At 43.9% G+C, this 24,102-nt stretch overlaps 1 protein-coding gene across 1 annotated transcript in view; it reads left to right on the top strand.

The window, feature by feature from the left end:
- The first annotated feature begins 11,193 nt into the window (after nt 1-11,193).
- Nucleotides 11,194-24,102, top strand: part of MAP3K15 (mitogen-activated protein kinase kinase kinase 15) — an 86,020-nt gene continuing 73,111 nt past the window's right edge. Inside the window, exon 1 of the mRNA XM_035542114.1 lies at nt 11,194-11,533. Within this exon, the coding sequence (XP_035398007.1) occupies nt 11,194-11,533 (340 nt within the window). The remainder of the gene's footprint in view (nt 11,534-24,102) is intronic.

Below are 24,102 nucleotides of genomic sequence, written 5' to 3' on the forward strand. Positions count from 1 at the left end.
CAATATTAGACTTCAATATTAATCTTCAATATTAAGCTTCAATATTAATCTGGATATGTTAAAGTCAACATTGTTGACTCAGACTGAGTGCTGACCCGCGGCTCCCAAACGTCACCGGTGCAGCAGGTACCTGTCACCAATGCCCCAGCTGGAGCAGAGCCACTTTCCAGCTGGGTGCAAGTCTGGGGCAAGCCCATATTCTCCCACTGACATTATCACTCAGCTCCCAGGACCCCTCACTCAGGCCCCATGCTTCCTCAGCCTATTTCCACCTAAATATGAAGGGCAGCAATCTCAGCCTGCAAACCTCCTGTTGTCTTGAATCTGATGCCTTCCTTGTTCAGAAACACATGTCCTAGCACTCCTGAGAAGCACAGGATGGGAGCTGCCCATTGAAGGCTGTGTCCCACCACCTCAGCCCCTGTGAAGGTGCTGTGCTGATGCTGCAGCTCTGGTAAGATGGTTGCCTTCTGCAGGCTCTGGCTGTTGTCTCCTTGCAGGCAGGACTGGCTGTTGCTGTGCCTCTGTTAAACAGAAAACAAATGGGATGCTCCACATGTTGTTTTCATGCTGCAGTGGTGTGTGCATGCTGCATGGAAACCTGTGGCTGGTTGATCGTCTCATGTGGAGGGGCTAAGAAAGGGTATCTGAAGTTTGTCCTACACACATGTACGTGCCAGAGAAATCACGTTATATTTTACTTTGTTGCTTTGTTGCTGTGTGAATAACTAGGAACACTACAGAGCAATACTGAAATCATTCAGTTTTCCAGCTGGACTTAAACTTTGAGAGAAAACAATGCAGTCAGGCAACAAAAAATATTACCTTGTACCCCTGCTTCTGGAAATCTTACCGCTATCACAAGCTAAACGCTCATTTCTTCAAAATATCAGCCATTATTTTGCATTTCCCAAATGAGGAAAGAGGTAGATCATTCTATTACAAAAGTATTAGCAAAACATGGATCTGTCCCTGTGAAAAGGTCAGGAATGTTCTGTGCTTCTTGGGTGTCTTGAATCTGAACAGGAAGCGAGTTATTATTTAACTTGGTATTGTGACCCTTTCCACTGCAGAGCGCAGGAAGAAACTCTCTGCTACTTTGATAGAAATGTGATTCGACACAGTGATGGGCTGAAGGTCTCACTCTTACAGCATGGTAAAATTTTCCTGGGATGATTCCTATCATTCTGGCAGAGAGAGGTCTGAAAAAGACGTGTGTTTGAGTGACAGTGTGTCTGGCCATAAAGTTTTCAAACCGTACAAGATTGACGTGCTGCTTAGCAGTGGCTTTAATAGCCTCGAGCATGTGACACTCTTCTGGCAAAGAATAAGTGTAATGCAAGTTGACAAAGCAGAGAGGACAAAGTGTTTGGCATCACAAATTGTTTTGCTCTGTAACCAGGAGCAGTTGTAGACCGGTGGTGCCCAGTAAGTCAGATGCACGTTCAGGTTTCATCATTAAAAGCACAGAGAACTGCACATAGCCAAATCCCAATACTAAAACCAGACCCAATGCTAATAAGCTCACACTTACCAAGCAAAGTCATCGTGTAAGCAGAGAAAATAGTTGCCAGAGCTTTTGAGAAAGGCTGATTGCTTTCCCTCTCACTAGGTGTCTTAGCTGTGCTCCCAGCTGCTATTGCCTGCTGCTCCCAAGACTTTTCACACTGCAAGTTCACGAATATGAGTTACTTATTGACTAAAAAATACCCCATTTTAAACATTGGTATACTTCTTCTTCATGTATCATATATCATCTAATAAATGTTGCAAATGTGGATGCAATTTAAAGATTCTCATTGCATTTGTACTAAATTTACTCACCCGCCTAAACGTAAGAAGTTTTCATTAGTACCTATTACAAAAGTGAGTATCAACATAACGAATGATGTTTTTTTATTTGTCACTTCAAAGCTATTCTTGCCTCTTCGGGATTCCTTTACATTTCGCAGTCCCACCTGATAATACCAGAACTGTTGTGATTACAGATCTTCAAAATGTTTCAAAGAAGCATGACAGCTTTGCTTTGGCTCAGCTTGCAAGTCTTATTTGTCCTCATGTATATGGCATCCAGAGAAATGTAAAAATAGCATTAACATGAATACAAATGAGCCACATATTCTAGCCGTCTTCATCATGTGCATAAACGCATTCCCTGCCACAGTCACAATTTTGCTGGGCTTTTGTTAATTAGTAGACAGAACAGGCCTGTTTAGCTGAAATAAAAGTGAGTGCTCTGGTGCCTTTTGTCGAGAATATTCCTTCAGTGAGAAATTGCTTGAGAGAAGCTACAAGTGAGAATCTCGTCTTAAAACTGTCCATAAGAATAACTGTGAAGAAAACACTGAGCCGTCATGATACACGAAGAAGTCAGGAATAATTTGATCAAGCTGAAGACAGAAAAAATAATCAGACCAAATAAAAATATGTAATCGTCTTTTGAGTGCAAACATTTTAAACCAGGCCTCTCGAAGTTAGACTTCTTATTCCTTGGGGAAATGTACACTTCTCACCCCCAGGATCTGCTTGGTTGGAGAGAGACCTAACAGAAGGAGCAATCTCTTAGGTTTAGGATTGCGAAAGAGAAAATATTCGTCATGTCAAAAGGCTGTATGAGTGAAGATATCTAGGGCTGATGTTGTGTTAATATTTATTACCGGAACAGTGGACATGGGGCTGGTTTGTTTTTCTCCCATCTGAAGCACAAACAAGAAGTTACGTGAAACATGTTGAAAACTGCTGATAAGTGGTTTTCTCTCTGACTAACTGATCACAGACCGTGGTTTGGAGAAGCTCGGTTAACCTCTGGCTCTCAGCTGGCCATTTGCTCCTCACTTTCTGAACTGACTGGGGAAGGCTGGGGACCTGGTACTTCAACCAAAACAAAGCTTTTGCCAGGCTTTATAAGTGCCCATGTCTAGCTCTTGTGGAATTGATCTGCTCTAGCTATCTGCCAGAGAGAAATAATGTAAATAATGTTAACTATCAGCCATGTAGAAAGCGTGAGGTTTCTGTTCTGATGGAAATTCAGGAAAGGCATATTTTTTTTTGTTTTGTTTTTTATCCTCATATTTACTATTGTATTTACTGAATTTTTATTTTATTTCAAATGCACACAGTCATCTATAAGCAAAATTCTGGCTTCATGGATGCTGTTGAGAAGACCTGCACCATTTCAAAGGCAGAAGGTGTTCACTGCTAGTCTGCACTCCTTAATCGTTCAAGCTCTCGAAGACTTGCCCTAAAACTAGTTAAGTTAGAAGTTAATCGAGTTAGTTAAGTTAAACAAGAACTTGTTATTAGAGTGCCTGATGTGCTGAAAACGATAGGAGATGAAGAATATGGAATCAAAGTGGATTTTGAGCTTGATTACATTTTGCTCTGTATTGTGTGCAGAAAACGTATGTATACATTTAATATTTTTAGGATGGGTGGAAAGGAAAAAAGAGAAGGCCACCCTTTGGCTAACTTTGGGTTTCATACAAGATGTCACTGTCCTTTGTTCACAAGGGGCAGCGATGAGCAGATGCTGGGTGCCCTATGCTACCCCGTGCGAAAGAGCAGATCTGAGCACAAAGCTGCATTTCTGAACCAGCACTTGTTTTCTTTGCCCTCTTTCTCTGTCAGCAGGCCAAATGAGCACGTGCAGTCTCATGCCCTCCAGTGAAAGAAAATCAAAAGGAATCCCCGAGATCTCTGGATCTGGTTCCAACGCTGATTCAGTGGCTGTGAGGGGTTTTGACTTCATGCCATCCTTGGAAAGCAGATGTGCCTGCATGTTGATATTTAAAGATTGTAGCATTTGTAGGCCTTTTCATTAAGTTTCCCCTCAAGGCTCATCCATGTTGTTCAGCTGTCATTGTACAGATACAGTATTTTGAATCTGACATTTGGAACAAAACCACACTTTGCTAGACTTCTTAGAGAGAATTCGCAGCATTTTATTTAAACTCTGGCAAAGCTTCTACATAAAGACCTTAAAAAAGAAAACCCCTCTTATCTGAATCCATACTTAAAAATAAAATCTTATGTTCTTGATCAGTAAAGACATATTGACTATTTTCCTCTTCATCCACACAAAAGCAGCATCTGTATGGTTACTTGCATACCTACTCACTGTAAATGAAAGTAAGCGGGGTGGCACACTAGCAACAGTAATGCCAAGAAGTTCATTAACAAGGTGTTAATGAGGGATGTGTTGTGTGGCTGAGGAGGCACCTGCGTGCAGTGGTCAGTGTCAAGGGTACGTGGAAAGACTCCAGGGCACCTCCACACCCAGTGTGACTGCGCCTGGGCTGCTGTGCTGGTGGGCAGTCCTCAGGAAACACTGCCAAGAAAAGGGCAGCCAGGTTTGCACATAGGAAGAACTCAGATCTGCAGAAGGTGGCTTCAAGAATGGTGTTTGTTTATTTGTTAGTTTTGTTTTGTATTGTTTTGTGTGTGTTTGCTGTCTCTGTGAACAGCAGAGAACATATTGCTTCTGGTGGCTGAGAGATAATTTATATTCTGCACTGAGTGGGTTTGATAGATACAAAGCTCTGCTTGAGAAAATTATAGCATTGTCATTACATTACTGAGCAGGTGTTGACTTGAGTTTGCTAGATTTTGTTAGGACAGGTTCTCTACAAAGACAAAATGTCATGGAAAGGTGTGCGAAAGCTGAATGTTTGCACCTGGCCCTCAGCTTTGAATAGGCAATTCTGGAGGCAGGGGCTCTTTTCACAACCTCTTTGCTGGACCACATTTCCAAAAGAGGAAAAAGCGTTGCATGAATTACCCTTTTTCCTCTAGATTTAACTTCTTAATTTTACAGAAACATTACAACTCCCCCAAAATCTGAGGCTCCCATTTGTTCTCTCTCAGATGACTTGCAAGACTTGAAAATACTGTTATTTGGTGGAAATGTCAGGCCCACCTGACACACTCAGATGCAGTATAGAAAATTAATCTTCTTCCTTTAAAAATACTCCTTGCTTCTGGCTTTAAATGAACTCAACAAATGGCACCAGGTTAAAAAATGGATTTTCAGAATATGGCAGCTTCTTAGGAAAAAATGCCAGAGGGATAGTGAGGATCCTATTTGGAAGAAGAGTGAATATAATCAAGAAAGGAGAAAAATACTTGTCTTAAAAATCACACAAAGTATCCATGAAGAGAGGCTGTCTCTGTTCCAAGACAAAGAGACAGACCTCTCAGCAACCAATTTAAAATGGTACCAAGTGTTAAAGACTGTGAAATGAAACCCAAAGACACTTCTTACATCTACAACATACAAGGTTTTGGTAATCTCTAGAAGGCAGGAAAGGCTTATTTTTTATGCCTCAGGGGCATCTCGCTAAGCAATTCCAGCCCACATATTTGTTCTAAATTAACACTTCAACAATTTTCAAGATGAGAGAAAGCACCACGCCATGCCTCCGTTATTCCGAACCCATTAAGCTGCGATTTGTTTTTGCATGTTAGCTGTTGAAAGCCTAAGAACATTCTTAAGTAAGATAAATGCTTTCCTTTGTAAATAATCCCTTAACTTTCACAATATTGCGTTTTTCATTTCAGTACCAGCTCTTCAGACAGACTTTCTTATAATGCAAAAAGCACAAAGTAGGATTTGTACTGGGAAGGATCCTTTGTGAGTGTGCTCCTGCTATTTGTCAGTTGAAGGCTACCATGTGCACATCGAGTTTCTGCTAAATGTTGATTTAGATTTTTCTCCTAATTTTTTCCTTGCTGGAACAAGGCTAATAGAATTAGAGTTGTCATATACAAAGGCTTATTCAGGCCTAAAGAGGAAAACTACAAGCAAAGAGAGGGATCTCTAGGGGTCAAAGTATGTAATTCCCCCAAAATTTCACGTATTAGTGTTTTTGTTAAAAAACAACACAGGCACCCCCAACCTGCGGACTAAATTCAACAGCTTACTTGTTCCAAACTCTCCAAAATCAGAAACAAGTTTGCCTCTTAAATGGTTTCTCCACATTCTCCCTAAAGCCCTTATGAGCCCCTATGTGCAGCATTATGTTCTCATGTCGCAGAGTCTCTCAGAAGAGCTGGCCACTGAAGCTCTTATGGTCACCAAGCTAAGGTGCCAGACACCTACAGAAGAAAATACTCCGCAGTATGTTGCTTGTATTGCATTACAGCATGTGGTAAAAATATTAACCTCAGGTAGCCGTAAGGAGCCACGCTGCAGTAGAAGGTAAAGATGCCATTCACCTGAAACCTGTTCCATACCAGTGAGTAAAAATGAGATGGAAAAGGCGTTTGAGCCAGGTTTACTACTTCCAATACAAATTCATTTGAGGCCTGAAGTTTTCCATGGTTCCTCTTCTCACTGGTAGGCCATGATCTTGGTGTGGGTACTAGTGCCCTTTTGGCAGCTGGGATACCAAGCCGAGGTGCAAGGTGATCCATGCACAGCTTGCCTTTTTTTCAGTTTCTCTTGCTGCCTAAATCAGCAACTCTCCCAGCAGCAGGGCCAGCAGCTGAGGCTGCTGCCGTCGCTTTGGCTAATAAGAAAAACATGCTAGTGAATGGGACGCTCACAAGTCATCCTATTCTTACAAAGAAGCCAGGAGTTGCCACAGAGTTTCCAGGAGCCTGTTTTGCCAGGATGGTAGGAGGTTTGATGGACGACAGAAAGGCATTGTCAATCAAACTTCTGACACAGTTTATCTATAGCCAACAGAGTCTTTTAAACAGTAACAGAAAGAAAAAAAAATAAGTACTGGATGATACAGCAAGCTGAGGGAAGAAAACTCTCCACAGAGGACCTAAGACCCTTATTGCTGTCTACAACTACCTGAAAGGAAGGTGTGGGGAGCTGGGGGTCAGCCTCTTCTAGCAGGTAACTAGTGACAGGACTAGAGGGAATGGCCTCAAGTTGTGCCAGGGGAGGTTTAGGTTGGAAATTAGGAGACATTTCTTCTCAGAAAGACTAGTCAGGCATTGGGTAGGCTGCACCACAGTGTTCAATCATAAATAATGCCATAGATTTCCTGTGTGAACTAAGAAGTCATTTAGTCACCCTGGGAGAATTTAGTCTAAGGCCTACCTAAAGTTAAGTCATCGGAAGTATAGCTGAATTCTAGCCAGTGATGCAGACAAACTACTTTTCAACACTACCTTAGTTTGTGGGTGTTTAAAGTGAATAGATATGTTTGTCCTTGATGTGTATTTCTGCTTAGAGAAAAGGGAAGGAATTAAAGCCAAGCTGATGGAATAGAGGACAGGAGAAATGAGAAAGTCTGCTCTGTGGGCTTGTGTGGCTGCATTTACATTAATGTTTCAGGTTGGATTAAGAGAAGTCTTTTAAAAAGTGATTCTCCCTGCTGTCCTCACAGACTCCACTGTGGTTCACATCACAGAGCAGTTGCAGCTGCAGTTCACAAGCTCAGTTCCTTACAGATGAATCTAAACTGAAAGATGCATTTTAAGATTACATCAGTTTTTCTCCAGCCACTAGTGGGCATGGGATCTGTGGGACTCCACCTCATCTGAAGGAAAGTCCTCCAAAATGCAAGTAGTGTGAAAAATGGATCATCTGCATGAACATTTTCACTCTGTAGATACCTTCCTATTATGTCACAGGTGTTCCGAATGTACATAGCCTGTGTGACCTTGAGTCACAAAGCTAGCCCTAGCCTTATCTAGCAAGGAATTAGCTATCCTTATTACCATTTTTGGAGGCAAGAATGTTTTGTACTTCTGGAGATCAAATTCTCAAAGACTTCCTTCCTAAATTAATTCTTCAAAATAAGTCTTTAAGGCTGGTGATACCTGCCTTCATGTTCATGTATCTTATAGAATAACAGTAAAACATTAGAAGCCCATTTAAGACATCTTCCTGTACTTAAGAGACAGCTTTAAAGCATGTTAAGCAATTCGTGTGTTTTGCAGTGACTCTTCAGCAATAATAAATTTTGATCATGATGGAAATTAAATAATCTCAGTATGGCAGGCTGGAGAAATGAGCTGACAGGAACATTGTGCAGTTCCACAAAAGCAAGTGCTGAGATCTGTACCTGGAGAGGAGAAATCTCGTGTACTGGTAGATGCTGGAAGCCAGATGGCTGGAAATGATGTTTGCAGAAAAGGTACTGGGGATCCTGGTAGACACCGTCCCTGAGGTTATTCAAGGAAAGGTTGGACGTGGTGCTTAGGGACATGGTTCAGTGGGTGACATTGGTAGTAGGGGGATGGTTGGACCAGATGATCTTGGAGGTCTTTTCCAACCTGAATGATTCTGTGATTCTGTGTTACACTCATGAGAGGCTAGAGCCTGAGCTGGAAAACGTCATGTGGAACATGTGGAACAAGGTAGATAAGGTTGCAATTTGCAAGGTCCTGCAGTTTTGCCACCTAACCTAACCCATAACAGTGGCCTAAAAGAAAGCTGGAGAGGGACTCTGTCAGGAAGTATAGCAATGGAACAAGGAATAATGGCTTTGAACAAATGGAGGGGAGCTTTAGATTAGATGTGATGTGAGGAAGAAATTGTTCACTCAGAGCACAAAGCGCACATGGGAATTAGGGCTGAAGATGCATCTTGCTTCTATTCTTTTCCATAAATTAATTTTAATTACTTAAAAAACAGTTTTAAAAATAAACCCAGGGCACAGGATGGGAGGTGGAGGGTAGTCCCTGTGGCTGAGGGGCAGCCTCTCTGGTAAGCCAAATGGCCCAGGGGAGACAGCCCGAGAAAAGGGGCTCTCAGCCCCCCAACCCTCCTCCTCCTTCCACGTGAGGGCATCTTCCAGGCCGCCCCCAACACAGCTGCCTTTGGCCACACATGGGCCACTCCATCACAGAGGCTTGCTGAGGTCACAGTGGCCACCACTGCCGCACCTTTGCTGCGGGCCCTATAAAACAGGAGCCCTGCAGCTGGCCCACCATTCGCTGAGCTGCTAGGCCCTCTGACAGCCAACTTGTGTGGCACGAAGGAGAGCCAAAGCAGCAAGGCGAGCAGCAGGCCTCCTTGGTGTGAGAGGACAGCGATGCAGTCCAAGGAAGCACCGAGAAGGAGTGCACGCAACAAGAAGGAGACGTGTCAAGGGCAGAGGGATAGCGCCTGCGGCACAAAAGACACCAGTGCCCAAGGGACCTCTGGCGCACAGCCCACAGACACTTACAGGCGGTACCACTGGCACCGCAACGACGCAGGGAACAGGCTGCCCCCTCAGCCATACAGCGACAGGGGGCCTGGGCCTTCCCAATGGCACAACGGTGGCCTGGGGCGAAGGCAGGAGCGTCAGCCGGACAGCCGCGGGGAGGAGAGGCGTGCCTATCGTCCAGAATGCAGCGTGGGACCCAGCCATGGCCGTAAACCATACGGCAGCGTCGATCCCATGCATGAAAATCAACAGGAGAGTGGCATGGGAACTCAGCACCCTGGCCCGAAAGCATTCCAGATGGAAGGCATCCTGTGTGGGCAGTCCCGGGGCAAGGACTGGCTTGTCCTTCTGCCAAACACTGTGGAGCCCGTGGAGATGGATGCACCAAAAGATGTGGAGGAACCAATGGAATTGGATCCACCTCGGCCAGACCAGACCCGCGACTACCCCAGCATGCCTCTGCTCCCTGCCATCAGAGCGCACCAACAGCGTCGTAGGAGTGCCCGGCAAGCTCCCTATTCGTCGCGCAGGCTCCATCCCCAGCATTAGCTTGGAGCCACCAAACACCACAGACATCCCGCAGGCTCACCTGCAGGATGTCCCAGCAATAAAGAACTATGTTGCCAATTCTCAGGGGTTGTGTGAGTGCTTCCTTCCCATCCCCCAGCCCTTGTGCGAGAGGTGGCATCCCTTCTGCACAGAGCCTCGAGGAAGAGCACAAGAGAGGACCCAGCTTCCTTCGGGCTGCTGCGCTGGGGTGACAGGAGGAGTCCCCGAGGGCCACCATGCGCCTTTAACATTTGTGAAAATAGACTGAGGGGTGAAAATAGTAGTGTGTAAGTGATTATGGGTGGCTAATTTCTTATTTTAGGAGTGAGTTTCTATATCTGAGTAATTGGTAACGACAGACATGGAGAAGGCTGAGGTACTCGGCAACTGCTTTGCCTCCGTCTGCACTGGTAGACGGGCTTCCCAAGTCTTTCATTTCCCTGAACCCATAGATGGAGGCTGGGGGATCAAAGTCCCACCCACTGTAAGTGAAGAGCGGGTTCAAGACCACCTGATGAATCTAAACAGGTACAAGTCTATGGGACCTGATGACATGAATCCCAGGGTCCGGAGGGAACTGGCTGATGGAGTTGCCAAGCCTCTGTCCATCCTAGTTGAAAAGTCCTGGCATTCGGGCAATGTCCCTGGTGAGTGGAAAAATGGAAACATCATGCCCCTACTCTTCAACAATTAAAACAAAGAGTTAAACAAAGAGCACTACTCGTCAACAATTAAAACAATTAGGGGACATTTCTTCTCAGAAAGATTGGTCAGGCATTGGAACGGGTTTCCCAGGGAAGTGGTCAAGTCACTGTTCCTGGGGTTGTTCAAGGAAAGGTTGGACATGGTGCTTAGGGACATGGTTCAGTGGGTGACATTGGTGGTAGGGGGATGGTTGGACCAGATGATCTTGGAGGTCTTTTCCAACCTTAATGATTCTGTGATTCAAGGATGACAGTGGCAGATGGCACCCCAGGTTTGTGGGGGTCGACGACACTCCTCAGCCCCTCTGTCCACAGCCCAAGCCCGGAACCATTCTTTACACGGTGCAGGGGTGTGCTTTTATTTAGGTAGTTATTGTTTGGGAGGACGGCTGGGGCGAGCCGGCCTCTAACGGCTGACAGGGGCTCATAACGGCTGCAGGGGGGACTCCTAACGGCGGCGAAGGGCAGCGGGGCGGGTGCAGCCCTCCCGCCGTGCAGCAGCCGCCTCCAGCCCGTCCCGAGAAGCCGAGCGGGGCCACGGCTCAAAGCCCCGCCGGTCAGGGCGGTGGCGGCGGGCGGTGCGGGGAGGTCGTGTGCCCCGCCAGGGGCGGGGAAGGGAAGCCATAAACGAGGCGAGGCCGCCCCGACGGTGTCGCCTCCCCCTCGGCACCGCGTTGGGCGCGGAGCGGAGCGGGCTCGTCCCGGGGCTGCCCGCTTGTCCCTCAGCCGAGGGCGGGCGGGCGGGCGACGGGGAACCGCTCGCCATGAGGCGCGGCCCCGCCTGAGCACCTGCTGGCAGCCGCCGGCCCCCCTCAGCCCTCGGAGGCGCTATGGAGAGTCCCGCGGGCGGCAGCGCGGCGGTGGAGCCGGGGCACCCCGGCACGGAGCCGGAGCTGCCGGCGCCCTGCCCGCCCGAGGCGGCGGCGGCGGCACCGGGCGGTGTGGAGGCGGCGGAGGGCGGCGCGGGTGCCCCGCGGGCGCGCTGCCTGCGGGCCGTGTATGTGCTCAACGAGCCGCCCAAGGGGGGCGCCGGGGCGCGGAGCCCCGAGGCCGGGGCTCGGCAGTGCCTGCTGAGGGCCTGCGAGGCCGAGGGGGCTCAGCTGGGCACGGTCAACTTCGGGGAGCTGGACTTCGGGGAGACGGCGGTGCTGGACGCCTTCTACGACGCGGGTGAGAGGGACGGAGCCGGAGGGAGGCGTGTGGGGACAGGGAGACAGCTCCCGGGGGAACCTCGCGTCCTTTCTGTCTTGTCTAGGAATATGGGCTACCTTCACAGGCTTCTTTGGTGGTCATCTTGCAGGACTGAGATCTCTTTGTAAGTGGTTAATACAACTTTGTGGTGCTAAAGTGCCTTTTTATACTCTTAAATCCAGCAAGAGCCTCGTTTTCAGGAGTACCCTGGTCAAGGAGCAGGAGGTGTGAGAAAATGTCTCTTCCTTACACTAGCTCCTTCAGTCACTACAGAGTGTTGCCCCAGTTAGACTGGTGATCCTCCAGTGCCAGCCAAGCCTTAAAGAGTAGCAAGTTTCTTGCTTGTGCAATTTGGTGAGAACCTTCTTCCAGCTCTAAGTCTGGCTGAGATCTCAGAGCTGAGAGACGTCAGCACTGGACGTAGCATGAAGACAGGCCAGCCAGAAGACCCTGAGCTGGCATGTCCAGATGGTTCATGTTCACTGCTCAGACTCCAGATCTGGACAGTGAAACTGGGTTCTGTAGTTAGTTGCCCAGGGAAGTGGTGGCGTCACCGTCCCTGGGGGTGTTCAAGGAAAGATTGGACGTGATGCTTAGGGACATGGTTTAGTGAGTGACGGTGGTGGTAGGGTGATGGTTGGACCAGGTGATCTTGAAGGTCTTTTCCAACTTGAACGATTCTATGATTCTAAGGGCGTGTAGAAGCGCACCCTGAAGAAGACAACTTGTCAGTGTTGCTTACCCTGTCCAGGCTCCAGCTGGTGATCGGGCTCTGTTGGTTCAAGAGAAACCTCCTTTCCTTTCTCCACTCAAAAAAACACCTGTTAGGTTGGGCAGTATAGGAAAGAGTCAAGAGCTTTGTGAATAAGCAGAGGAAGCCCCTAGGTCAATAGGTATTTTTAAAAGTAATCAAGGTGAGTATGTGTGGAGAAATTCCAGACTGATTTTTCTGGTGTCTTTATGAGCAAACCTCAGGAAACTGGGGAATTCACAGGCTCCAAAGAGGAAAGTACCATTAAGTCCACGTTTATGCCCATCTTACACAAGAAGAAACTTTGATTTGCTCATGAGATATGTTAAAGTAGACTTCTTAAGATTTTAGTCTTACTTGAAATGCTCATATGACATTGAGTCCATTTCATCCCCTGATATGTCACCCAAATATTGAGGAACCTCACATCTTTTCTTTTTTCTTTTTTCTTTTTTCTTTTTTCTTTTTTCTTTTTTCTTTTTTCTTTTTTCTTTTTTCTTTTTTCTTTTTTCTTTTTTCTTTTTTCTTTTTTCTTTTTTCTTTTTTCTTTTTTCTTTTTTTCTTTTTTCTTTTTTCTTTTTTCTTTTTTCTTTTTTCTTTTTTCTTTTTCTTTCACTTCATCTTCCCAATCAGGAGATTCTATTACATATCTGTTAGCAGAGTTGAAAAGTGTTCTCTGTGCATAACAGATATACTGTTTGTGTGTTTTAGTACACAACCATGAAGGAGCAATTTCTTTGTATTGCTCTAGGATTACTGTATGCCTACTCTCCTGAAGGTAGGCATAATATTGTACTTACTGGTTTGTCTCATCAATGCAAAAATATTTCTGTTTCTACTAATAGTCCTATTAATGTATTTGCACACATTTGTTCTGCTTTTCACTGAGATCTTATTATGAGACAGTTATTAGTTTTCTTAAGTTGCATTATGAAATAGGTGTCTCTTGTCTGGGAGTGTGGCCTAACTTTGCAAACCTCTTTGGCGTTCAAGTCATCTTGTAGGACCAAGATTACTTTATAAGTGATTAATGTAGCTTTGCAATACTAAACTGCCTTACTACTAGATACTACTGCAACACTCTTATGTCCAGGCTTAGTAAGCAAATATTTTATATAATTTTTATGTCTATTAAAAAACTAGTTGAATAGTCCTCAACCAATAATTGTTCCAAAGGAGACTGTTCAAAATGGTCTTTGTATCCATATCTTTCCAGTAGCAACTTTTTGAGATCAGCCAAGGGGACAACTTTGTAATCTGTGTAATGTGTTCCCTCATTTGGCAAAAATTTTGGTCAAAACATCCTTTAATGTTGTTACCTGTATTAAGAGAAACTCAAGTGTATTAGCACAAGTCACTTTTGTCAACCAGACCTGCAAGCTGTCAAAAAGCAGAGAGGTTTTTGTCAGTAGATACTTTTTTGAAAATCATGCAGAATGTTACTAGCAGTTTAGCATTTGCTCGTTGATAAGGATCCCAAATTAACTGCCATCAACTACAACGTACCCTGAAAATGTGAATATCCTTTAAAAAAAAAAAAAGCCAAGTATAAACTATCATTTTAATACAATATTTGTTTTGCTCTTCTGTTGTTTTAGTAAGTACCACTTCTAGCATCAACATTTTTGAATAACTTTTGTGCTCTTGCATCGCTGCAGTTACCGTCTGTTTTTTAACTGAAGATCTTAGCTCCCTGGTTCATCCCTTTACCTTTATTTATTTATTTATTTATTTTTGAACAGTCGGGCTGTACTATCCTCTGCCCCTTCCTTTGGAGATTTCCCTATTCCTATGGTATGTATAAAATAGATGTTCAGAGAAATCCTCAGTCAGAACTTCTAAAGTTATAGAACTACAGAATATCCTGAGTTGGAAGGGACCCCAAGGATCTTCCAGTCCAATGCCTGGCTCCACACAGGACCACCCAGAAATCTGACCGTGTGTCTGAGAGCATTGTCCAAACACTTCTTGAGCTACAGCAGGCTCGGTGCCATGACCACTGCCCTGGGGAGCCTGTCCCAGTGCCCGACCACCCTCTGGGTGCAGACCCTTTCCCCGACACCCAGCCTGACCCTTCCCGTCCCAGCTCCATGCCATTCCCTCGGGTCCTGTGGCTGTCCCCAGAGAGCAGAGCTCAGCGCCTGCCCCTCCGCTCCCCTCGTGAGGGAGCTGCAGGCCGCCATGAGGCCTCCCCTCAGCCTGCTCTGCTCTGGGCTGAACAAACCCAGGGGCCTCAGCCACTCCTCATACATCTTGCCTTCCAGACCCTTCACCATCTTTGTGTCCTTCCTTTGGACACTCTGATAGTTTTATGTCCTCCTTATATTGTGGTGCCCAAAACTGCACACAGCACTTGAGGTGAGGCTGCACTGGTGCAGAGCAAAACGGGACAATCCCTTCCCTCAACCAGTGAGCCATGCTGTGCCTGATGCTCGGCACGGATGGCCCTTTTGGCTGTGAGGGCACACTGCTGACTAATATTCAACTTGCCGTCAACCAGAATCCGCAGACCCCTTTCCATGGTGCTGCTCTCCAGCCTCTCCTACGTACAGCCAGGGTTGCCCTGTCCCAGGTGCAGAATCCAGCACTTGCTCTTGTTGAACTTCATATTGTTGGTGATTGCCCAGCTCTCAGATTTGTCAAGATGTCTCTGCAAGGCCTCTCCACCACTGAGGGAGTCATCAGCTCCTCCCAGTTCAGTGTCACCTGCAGACTTACTCAAAACATGTCCTAGTCATTTAGGAACCATTGAAGAGAACAGGCCCTAAAATGGGCCAGTTTATAAATTGGTTATAAAATCATGCATGGGAATGGGAAATTTTCCGTTCTTTTAACAATATGGAATGATTTTTTAACGTGCAGAATGATTGCATCTTCTTCCTTCATTCTGCAAAGGGACAAAAAGTATCCATTACACTTAGCAATTTTCTGTTTTGCTTTTTTTTTCCTGCTTTTTTTTTTCCATTTTTTTTCTTTCCCCCCCTTTTTATTTTATTTTTTTTCTAATTTATTTACATTGCTGGTATCAGCTAGCAGTGGACCCACATTTCATGTTGGATTTGCATTATCATGGATTTTAATGTACTGCCTCTGTATTTTTGGTTCTCTAGATGTATGATGATCTGTCATTGCTTTCTGAAAACTTTTGTTATGCCCATCTTGTTTTTGTGCTCTGCATTGTTGATTGGTGTTTTCTCCCTGCCTCACATTTTCGGTTATGTATCAAGCTATTATCCAAAAATGCTTAAGCTGACAATTGTTCATCTACTTGTGACATTCTTAACCAGCTACCCCCCACAATTTCTTTAGTCCTTGAAAAATCAGTCATCTTTAATTTCTATATTTTCATATATATAATTTAATGTTGCCATATTCTTTTTGCAGAATATGTGTCAGGTTGGACTGTTGTCATCCGTTCAGTTCTTAACAAAGATGATCATTGAAGTCTCATGCTGAACTTTGTGTTAGGAAATTATTGTGTTTATATATATATACATATAAAATCTAAAGAAATGTTATGCTTGTGTAAGATGTCTAGTAGATGTTTCCCATACTGAAGGGATCTAGTATAATGCATATTTATTTTCTGTATGCTCTGGGTGGAACTTTGGGAAGCAGTTCCTCTTGCTCTCTTAGGAGAGTAGTAAAAGATGCTTGCCTGTAGCTGTCTTTTGGTTTACTAGTTGAAACCTTGACCACTATGTATCCACTAATGTTTAAAGACCGAGCTGTGAAGTCCCCTGCTTCTGAATCATGTTGGCAGGGTCTCTGTTGCGCATGCTATCCATGATCCCGTTTTCCCCATTCTGCCTGAGGTCATAGCCATTTACTTGAAGCCGTAAGACACTCTCCCCCTGCCCCCAGGCACGCGCGTGTATTTTATTTAGCATGAATCTATGATATAATGACTCTTGGAATTGGTACCTTTGTGAAGACAAAACCAGCAAACTTTAAGGGCAGAGTGCAGAGAAAGATCAGCAGGAATCTCTTTTTCCTGTCTGCAGGTGGACTTCTTCGTAGACGATTTTTCAGAAAACCGCTGAGAAGAGTGCTGCAAAAACAGCTATTTTCTGTAATAAGAGGAAGATGTCTCTTTCTTTTCTCCCTGAGTGTACTCATTACTGACTTTCCACCGTATGAAATCTTAACATGAGTAGAAATGCCACTTGTGACCTGTGCCTTAAGTAAGTTATTTCAGAGCAGCAGGTAATGCAGAATGACTCTGACGTTCAGAAATCACAAAACTTACTAAGATGCTTTGACAAAAGGGAATTTGTAAGTTCTACAGCTCTTGTGAGCAAACTTCCTAAAATGGTGAAATTAGGGCTTGTTAACAGAAAGATGAGGTCTCTGCTCAGGCTGTGTTATAGGAACAAGCTGTCAACAAAGTAATGTATGTTATGCAGAAATGAACGATGTTATCTACCTAAGAGAAGCAACCAGGATGCTGGCATACATTGAATGTATCTCTAGGAAGAAAGTGGCATTATTTTTAGGCAGAAAGCCACAGATACCAAGCTTTTTTTTTTTTTTTTGCTTATTTTTTTTGCCCCTTTTTTTTTTTCTCCACAAAATAAAAGCAATCTTACACAAGAACAGCAAGCCTAGGAACCGATAGCGGGTTTTTGAAGTTATTCGGAATTATCCCTTGCAGAAAATCAAACTACAAGCACTCTAGTGTGTTCATAAACAGCTGAAGAGGCATGGTGAAAGGGTGAGTGCAGCTTTGCTAGTGATGTTACAGATTGAGTGATTTAGTCTCTTCATGGACTGACTATATACACAAAGGGTCTTTCAGTTCCGGATGTGCTAAGAAAGAAAACATGATGTCAGAGTTAAACGTCTGCCCTGTACCTATGGAAGGGTGATGTTAGATGGAAAGAGTAGTAGGTTTTACTTGTCTACCTGAAACTTTATCAAGGCTTATTGTTCACAGTCTTTGGCTACAGCGCTAAGTGAAGGAGTGGCACCCTCTACAGTTGTACAAGTTTTGCACGTTCCTGTTTTGGCTCTGTGAAATCCTGTTTCTGTAGTTGATTATCCTTTTACCTCAGGAAGGATGCACAGCAGTCTGTTCTGAGGCTTGGAATATTCCTTGGCTCATTTGGCCACAATGTCTTGAGATGATGGCAGTCGCTGAAGTCAGCAATCAGCAACGTGAAAGTCAACTGGAAGGAAGAAAAACTAGGGAGAGACTGGAGTACTGAGGAATAAAGCTAGAAGTTTGCCTGAGGAAAAAAACAAACAAACAAACAACAAAAAAAAAACCCACAACATTTATCACTAGTTTAAGCTAATATACAGCATGGCAACTAGCGTAGCTGAGCTGGAGGCACACATTTTTCTTGCTGACTGCTGCGGGAATTGTAATCTCTGACAGGAAGGTGAGGATGACAGCTGAGGGCAATAACTTCTTAAATAAACTTTGACACACCTTGCTGCGGCAATTTATCTTTGCCCTTGGGTGTGACAGAGAACAGCAGAGAAGGGGTTAAAGGTTAGCTATCTGGTGCTGCCCTAGCAGGCAGGGGTTGCTGTTTTACTGAGGAATACTTGGTGGTTTTTCTTCCACTTCTTTTGTCCTGCAACTGGCCCGACGTCTGGGGGTGTATTTTCTTGAAATCTGAGGAGATACTTATACTATACGATAGAGAAAAGTGAAGAGGAGCAGTCAAACCATCTTCAGAGCAGGCAGGTAGTGGCTGAAAGGCTAAGGCTGACCAGGCTGGGTGTTGTGCTGCTTTAATACAGCAACAGAGCTGTCAGGACCGGATATTTTATCTCCGTGTGGTACTGCACATCTAGAGCAAGTCTGGGTGTCTCCACAGCATTGTGCCATCAAAATAAGTATTCTGGTAACAAAACTGTCATATACGAGTATTGCAGTCCTTCTATGCTCAAGTGCGTGAGGTGCGTTTTAAAAGACCATAGTGAGCTTGAGACAACCCCTCAAGTGTAGGTGTTACTGTGCTGTGCTACATCCTGGGCGCTGTGGCGCATGGTTACATTCATGGAGAATGGCTTTGTATCAACCTTGTTGCTGTTTCAATGTGTAACCTGAAAGGCTTCGCTTTGGTCCCACTATTCCATGAAATAACTCCTTGAAGTTGGTTGAACAGGTTTAGAAACATGCAACCGAGTAACCATACACTGGTTATATGTGGCTGTATAGAATCCATTAATGTTCCTGTGGTATATTGCCCTAGGCCAAATGCCGGATTGGAGCTGCATTCGGAGAATAATGAAGATGTTAAAAACAAAAAAGAAGAAAAGAAGAAATATACCTTGACTCTCTAATAGAGAGAGAGTCTGTTTTATTACTTCTCCTTTTGGAGAACATCTCTTTTTAGTTGTAGTTGTGGTTGGTCATGTGGAAAGGAATAGTGGCAATAAAAAGCCAGTATGAGTTGCAACCTTCTAATAAACCCTTGAATTTGTTTGCATCTCCAAAAGATAGGTGTTAACCATGCAGATCTGGGCTCCTTTCATTGTTCCAAGGTGAGAGTATGCATGTATGAATGCACTGTCACCTACAGCTTTCCATTTTTTCTGCTTGCCTTTGTCTCCTCCTGATCCGAAACCTTAAATCTGAGAAAGCTATCTGCAACCAGAGTCTGGCTATGAACCCTGTGTTATGGAGTTCTGTAGCTAGGAGCACATCAGATTATTTCTAGGTATTGAATCAGCTGAGAAGGAATCTTCTCTCTGAATGTAATACAAATTGTGTGTATGTATTTGTTTTAATTCACTCTGCATGTAATATTTTCACTTTATGATTCTTTCTAAATAGATTTAGGTAGACAGAAGCTTTTGCACCCATTACAATGGGTAATGAATGGTTGGATGTATCTTGAGCTGCCTTTGATCTGAAGACAGATTATTGTCACACTTACTGCCCTTGAAAACACCAGAGGTGGCATTTTTTTGTTTTTAAATATCGTTTAAATGTTTTGGGGAAAATGAAACATTGTAAGCAAGCAGATCTCTGGTTCTACCTTGCTGCATTTCCAGTTGTCTGAGCGATATCAGAGAGTTCCTGAAAAGCAGCTGTGAGAAGAGAAGAAGTGAGGCTGACTGGCTTGGGTCAACCAGGCTGTACATATGAGGTTGCTGATGTGCAAGCCTGGTCCCTTTTCTCCTTTGAACTCATTGCATGCTTGTTCAGGCCTGCTGTGCTGTGTGTACCGTATTCTTTATAGGTTTAAGATTTACGAACTGTTTCTGTAAGACCTGAGCTCACATTAGACCTGAGCTCACAAAATTAAATGTTTTTTTTTTTTTTTTTTTTAAAGGCAATGTTTCTTTATGTGGGTTAATTACGTTGCTTTAATTTTCATTCTTCCATGAAATAGACAAATGGTGATAGAAATGCAGTCAGCTCGTGAGGCGTTCTGCTGTCACGTCTTGCTTTTATTAGTGTAATTATACCTCACTTTTGTTTTATCATCAAATTACACGTGGATATTAAACAAACATGGATGTGTTCCGTAGTTAAAAAGTAACTAATGTTCCTGTTTTGCAGATGTAGAAGATTGAGGTAAAACTTTTCTGGCGTGCAAGGAGTTGGTGCAGAACTGGGGTGAGAACTCCAGGCTTTTTGGCTTCCTCTGCACTCTGTTTCAGCGACGGCCTCAAGTTCAGATTGGGTGGCTGTTCCTGCTGGCTGCAGACCTGTGTCCAGTTGACCCCTGGGGCATGCTGCTGCTTTGGCACACGCAGAGGAGCAGCCCCAGCAGCGCCTGTTTGGCGTAGCTGCTGCCTCCTTTCACGCTGCTATGATGTTATGTGGCTGGAATGAGGCAGTGGAGACACGCAGAGGGTCTTTTAGGAAGACCTCAGAGTGGTTTACTGCTTGCAGGTGGAATCTGTGAACATGGTAGGTACGTCTGGTTTTTTCAGTGTGGATGGGAGTTGCTTTAGCCTCAGGCTACCTTTGAACGGCAGCGTGGGTGCCTGAGACTGAGCCAAGAGGGGAGGGCAGCTGTTGTTTTATGCTGCTCCCAGGCACGGGCTTGCTGTAAACAGCATAGCTGCAGTCCCTGCTGAGGTCAGTGTGGTTCAGCTGGCAGCTGCTGGTGGGCCACACATGTACCATGGTACGATTCCACCTAACCTCTTGCCTTTCTTTTGGGTGCTGCAGCTACCTTCACCTTTTCTTGGGACGTCGGGGCTGCCGTAGAGACAGGCCAGGAGCAAAAGCTGCACCTCTGTGGTCTGTGAGGAGGGGGGCCCAAAGCTGCAACGTAAATTCTGACACTTAAAAGCATTGGATCACTCTGCTGTGATAAGCTATGCTTGCTTTTTTTTATCCTTCATAATATTCAGCCTCACAGAGGTAAATCATTCTGCTGTAGTGTTCAGGATGGTAGAGCTGAAACTTTTCAGGTATTCTCTGGTAAAGCTTCTGGGCATTTTAACTTTGGTCTAAGTCAGTACAACTGTTACGCTTTGGAGTTCAGAGCCAAATAGGATTCAAAACTTAAAGAAAACGTACCCCAGCTTTTCTTATGGCCAAAGTGCATGGCCCCAGCCTTGATAAGCGTGACCTTTCATTGACTGAAGCGGGCTCTGCTGCCAGGCGCAAACCCAAAACAGTAGTGGTGCTGCTAAAAGAGTACATCCCCAGCTTTGTGCTCAGCTGGGGTGCTGTAGCTGAATCCAGCATTAAGGGAAATACTTTGGTTTACCGTAGCTGAACATCTGGGCACATAGTTGTGTCTAGTGTATACTGCTGTTAGGCTTACATTCTCTTGAAACATTCTTAAATATCTGTTTAAAGAAAGAAACAAAGGGTAATTGTAAACAGAATAATCTTGTGGTGCTTTTTAAACCTGTTCCCCTGGGTATCATCTTTCTTGTTTCATTTTTGCATTAAGTTGTAAGAGGAAATGTCTAAACTCTCTGCTGCTTGTGTCCTTCTCTTTTTCCATTTAGGAGAACTTGCCTGCATGCACAGAGCCATAGCTCAGTGATGGGTGGTTGTTGGCCTCTCAACAACTTGAGAAATGCTCTTTGCTTAGTGTCTGAAGCTTTTGAGGTGTAAAATCAAATGTATTAGTTCTGTTTAAAATAAATAAATACAAAAATAAATAAATAACATGTAAATCAAATTGTTAATGAGCTTTCCCTAAAATTCTTCATCTTCCTACTAGTGTCAGCGGTGCTTTGTATGAGTTGGAACTCTGTTGCCTCCAAGAGCATTGAAAACAGAGTTGTAGATTCATGAAACTGATTGTAGGGAGAATAGGAGGGGAGTTACCTTGTTTACACTTGGTATAGTGCTATTCCCTGCCATACTATATACTTTAATTTTGTTACAAATATTTAGTAGCTAGCTCATTCAGAAGACATTGTGTATCAGAATCAGTGTAAGGTTTGGCTAATGCAGAAAAATACCTGTCTGTTATAATTTATCAGAGTTGAGACTGGCTGTATGAACTCTTCTCTTGCTGCCTTTCACTCACAGTACTTGGAGAAAGGTGTTTTTTTTTTTTTTTTTCTTTAAATTCTGATTCATGTTTATGTTGGGGGGAGAAAATTCTTGTTCATCTTGCCTTTGTTCTGAGAGGGACAAGCTGAAACAGGAGCAGGAATTTGCGAATGAAAACAGTTACAGTGCTATATTCTGTGTGAGCTGCTTTCAAACAGCAACAGACCAGTCATCTCTGCTGCTTTAATCTTAGCTGGAAATAAAAATTTGCAGGAGAAAAGCTCCTGCAAAAAAATGTTTGCGGTGGTGTTGCTGCTTTGTACTAGGCTTCTTTACTTAGCAGGGCTTCTGTGTGTGCACTGCTGTGAAATAGAACAACTCTCTGCTTTTGGCAGCATCGTCTCTGCCTTTTGTAGAAATCTGGGTTGTTTCAGGTATTTTCCATGTGCTTGACATACTCCAGTCTTTATGTTGTCAGCGTGAGAAAAGGATGTGATCGCCCAACTCAAAGCCAGACATTGTGCCTCTGCCTGCTAACATTGTGCATGGTCCTTAAGCTAACTGGCAAATTATGGAGTCTGGTCATGGAGAAAGTATCCAACCCAGAGTGAAAGAAAGTTTGAAAATGTTCGAGGTGGATTTTTTGTTTCCATTATAACTAGATTTTAGAGTTGCTTAAACTTTTGCTTATTTTAATAACTACTGTTCAAAACTAGGTAAGTCTTGATACCATTTTTTAAAAAACAAGCTGATTTGATTATGTGGCTTGCAGTGAAGACTGCACGTAGGAATGCTTGATTTGTGTCTATTTTTATTTTTCCCTTTAATGCCTATTCGGATTCCTTGTTTTATGATTACGATCACCTCTGTGAAGACAGTACAACTTCGGAGAAGAATAACAAGTTACCGTCATTAACTTTGGGTATTTTAGACAATTTTAAAGATGGTTATCAAGAATTTAGTTTGTCCACTCTAAACTTTGTGGCATACTTCCCACCATGACAGATTCGCAAGGTATCGATTGCTATGTACACTTGATCCTTTTCCTTCAATATGACCGAATTTGGATTTTCCACCTTATAGTCCTTGAAAGAGCTGGCAGTTGCTATTCTATCCTGGCTGTTCAGTAATTCTGCAGGGCCTCAGATCTATGGTAGTTACTCAGCCCTGACTTTGACAAGTGCCTCATCAAAGCTGATAAAGCTTTGAAAAGCAAGTGCTGCAATGTGTGGTATAGATTCCTTCCTCCTCCTGGAGTATATGTTGCTATGCATGAAAATGGCCATGTTGTCATACTTTCCTGAACACTTTGAAAGTATTTTTTGAAAAATATGCTGGTTTAATCTCGTCTTGCACAGTTAATACTTAATTCCAACTAGTAAACCACAGCTGAACTCTGATTCCAAAGGAAAACACAGCAAATGCCCACTCTCAGCAGCATTTTAGGGACATGGTTTAGTGGGCGATACTGGTGGTAGGGGTATGGTTGGACCAGATGATCTTGGAGGTCTTTTCTAGCCATAATGATTCTGTGATTTGACGTCCTTTCATAGCCTGGGTGTCTCATTGTCCAACTGCAGACCAGAACGCAGTACAGAGATGGTCCTGATGGTCTGAAGGATCAAATAGGAACTGTGCTGTGAAAGTTGTAAACTGATTTCCAGAGTGGCTGATACAACAAGCATTAGTTTTTTTGTACTGCTTAGTTCTGATCAGTCATCTATCTGTACAATGCTATGCTGTGATCACTGGGACAAAGCAGAGAATCTGTAGAAACTACAGTCTTTCCCCAGAATATGAAGAAAAGCGTGCTTCAGCAAGAAGTACCAGAGATTTCCTCAAGTCTGTTTGGAACCATATCCTGTTGACTGGAACAGCAGTGTAAAAACTTCAGCAGTGGATTCAGCCGTGTAACACACGGAACATTGCAACTATAATCACCCTCAAGAGGCAGTTAACAATACTTGTGGAATTGAGTTTTCAGTAAAAAAAAGCCAATGTATCTTGGGATTTATTAAATACTTTATAGTGTATTTTTTTCCCCTCTTTTAAGCTGAGATCTTGTCAGCATCCATGCTGGACTTCATCTTCAGACAACTTTATACATGCATATATTTTGAAGTGAGCCATTCTACACTCTAATAAATGACAGAGACCACGTTCAGAGGCTTGCTATTAAATCAGTTTCATGTGATTCAGTTTGTCTGCTGAATCACAACTTGGAAGTACTAATATTCCTCTGATTCTATAGAGATCCCATGATGATTAGCTTTGGGTTATAATTTTTACTTATGTTCTAAGTTAAACTAGGGAAATGTAGAATAGATGTGCTGTGATAGTGAACAAGCTGGGTTTGTGCTTAATGTT

This window comes from Cygnus atratus, chromosome 1 (assembly GCF_013377495.2).
Source record: "Cygnus atratus isolate AKBS03 ecotype Queensland, Australia chromosome 1, CAtr_DNAZoo_HiC_assembly, whole genome shotgun sequence".
In the NCBI taxonomy this organism is placed as follows: Eukaryota; Metazoa; Chordata; class Aves; order Anseriformes; family Anatidae; genus Cygnus; species Cygnus atratus.